This window comes from Chrysochloris asiatica, unplaced genomic scaffold, assembly GCF_000296735.1.
Source record: "Chrysochloris asiatica unplaced genomic scaffold, ChrAsi1.0 scaffold00095, whole genome shotgun sequence".
Classification (NCBI taxonomy): domain Eukaryota; kingdom Metazoa; phylum Chordata; class Mammalia; order Afrosoricida; family Chrysochloridae; genus Chrysochloris; species Chrysochloris asiatica.
In genome coordinates, this window is record NW_006408613.1 from 7218644 (window position 1) to 7220461 (window position 1818).

General features: G+C 32.0%; 1 protein-coding gene across 1 annotated transcript in view; it reads right to left on the reverse strand.

The window, feature by feature from the left end:
• Positions 1 to 1818, reverse strand: part of CSMD1 (CUB and Sushi multiple domains 1) — a 2529117-nt gene that overhangs the window by 154095 nt on the left and 2373204 nt on the right. Inside the window, exon 49 of the mRNA XM_006866725.1 lies at positions 1126 to 1320. Coding sequence (XP_006866787.1) covers positions 1126 to 1320 — 195 coding nt within the window. The remainder of the gene's footprint in view (positions 1 to 1125; positions 1321 to 1818) is intronic.

Sequence of the window (1818 nt, forward strand, 5' to 3'; positions counted from 1 at the left end):
GGCAGAAGGTAAAATCTTCTAGTTCCTTTTCAACTCTGTGCTGACTTAGATAACCTGAAATCTCCAAATCAAAAAATTGACCTTTATTGTGGATAAATGAAAGAATGATTGTAGGGATAGATGTGTTTATGTGTTTGAGTGTGGTGAAGGAGAACATTTACTAAATGGCAAAAACATAGCAGAGGAAACTCACTACAAATTCAGTGACCCCATCATTCAAACTAGGACACTTTTCAGAGTAACAAGGAAAACATTAAAAATTATCCCAGAAAACAAGCTTCAGTCAGGATTGTCCTAGAGAAACAGGTATGCGTGTCATCCTGACTAGGAAGAATATGAGACTCTTGAGGTCAGTGATTCTTCTTAATATATCTTTGTGTTCCTGGTAAATAGCTTCTACTACATGTTTAATTAACATGTGTTCTATTAAGAATTGAATTTAAATGATTATAAAAGACAACAAAGCATTGATTTTTTTAAGGTTTATTCTTACTATACTGTGTATCTTAAAAATTTTACACAGGTCTAACTACTTGTTTCTATGCATGATAATTTACTATGACCAATCAACTAAGATTGTGTATTAAATATGTCTGAATCAAATAGTGCTCTGAACAATATTATAATTATTTTATTTGTCTACTTATTCATATTTAGTATGAAACTCACTCAAAGGTTTAACAGCTTATCATGTACCTAAGAGAGCAACAATTTCCTTTTTTTAAGACAGTCATTTGAGAAAACAGTATTGTCAGCATAAATACTATTTCCCAAGATACTATTTAGAACTTTTCAATATCAGTATATGGAATAAGACTCATGTTCTCAAACATAGGCCAATATTTGTTTTAGCTGACTTGATATTTACATATTCTGGTATTTGAAATGTTATAAAATATGATAGGTAACAAAGTAGAGCATCATTTACCATCTGTTCTACATACGTTTTAAGTATGCCACACAAAAAAATCACATTCATTATTATATTTATAAGAAATCCCATTTGCTTATACTTTTCATTTTTAAGATTATGATAGATTTTATGACAGTACCTTAAAATGAAGATGTAGTTCATGTTAGTAATTAGAATAGCTACTTAATCTGGAAAATACATGCATCACTTACCCTTACAACTTGGCCTCTCCTCTCCTATGCTCCATGATCCATTAGCTTGGCACTGGACGAGCCTTCTGCCTTCTAAATAATAACCAGGACTGCAACTCAGCACAACTTGAGCCCCATACTCATTCAGTGATCCAGAAACCAGTCTCCAGATGACATGTTCAGAGAGCTGAGCTTCAATACTAGGGCAAGTTACCGCTAGAGAAAAAACACACTTAACATCATCATTTTTTCTCAAGGGATCAAGCCATACTTGGTTTCAATGGTAAATATTAAATTGACCTAGTTGAGCATATAATATCAGATTTTCTCCCCTGTCTAAATAACCACAAATAAATCATCACATATATAAAAATACACTCGGTAGTCTCATTACAGGTGCATTAGAAATCCTGTAGTCAGATTGAGATTTAAAAGGATAAAAACTTAGAAAAAGTTATGTACTTCATTTATGATCTATGAAACCCTTTGATAGATAAATGAGCTCATTCATATAAAGATTTTACATATAATTTGTTTCAACATGTTCTGAGAAACCTGGAATAGTAATATGTAATTGAAAACCAGTTTATACACTAATTTTTAGAAAATCAAATATCTACCTTTATTCCTTCCACTTCATACCCACATATTGTTATTGTTTAGTGCTGTCAAGTCGGTTCCTATTCATAGCGATCGTGTATAGTGTTTCCGAGG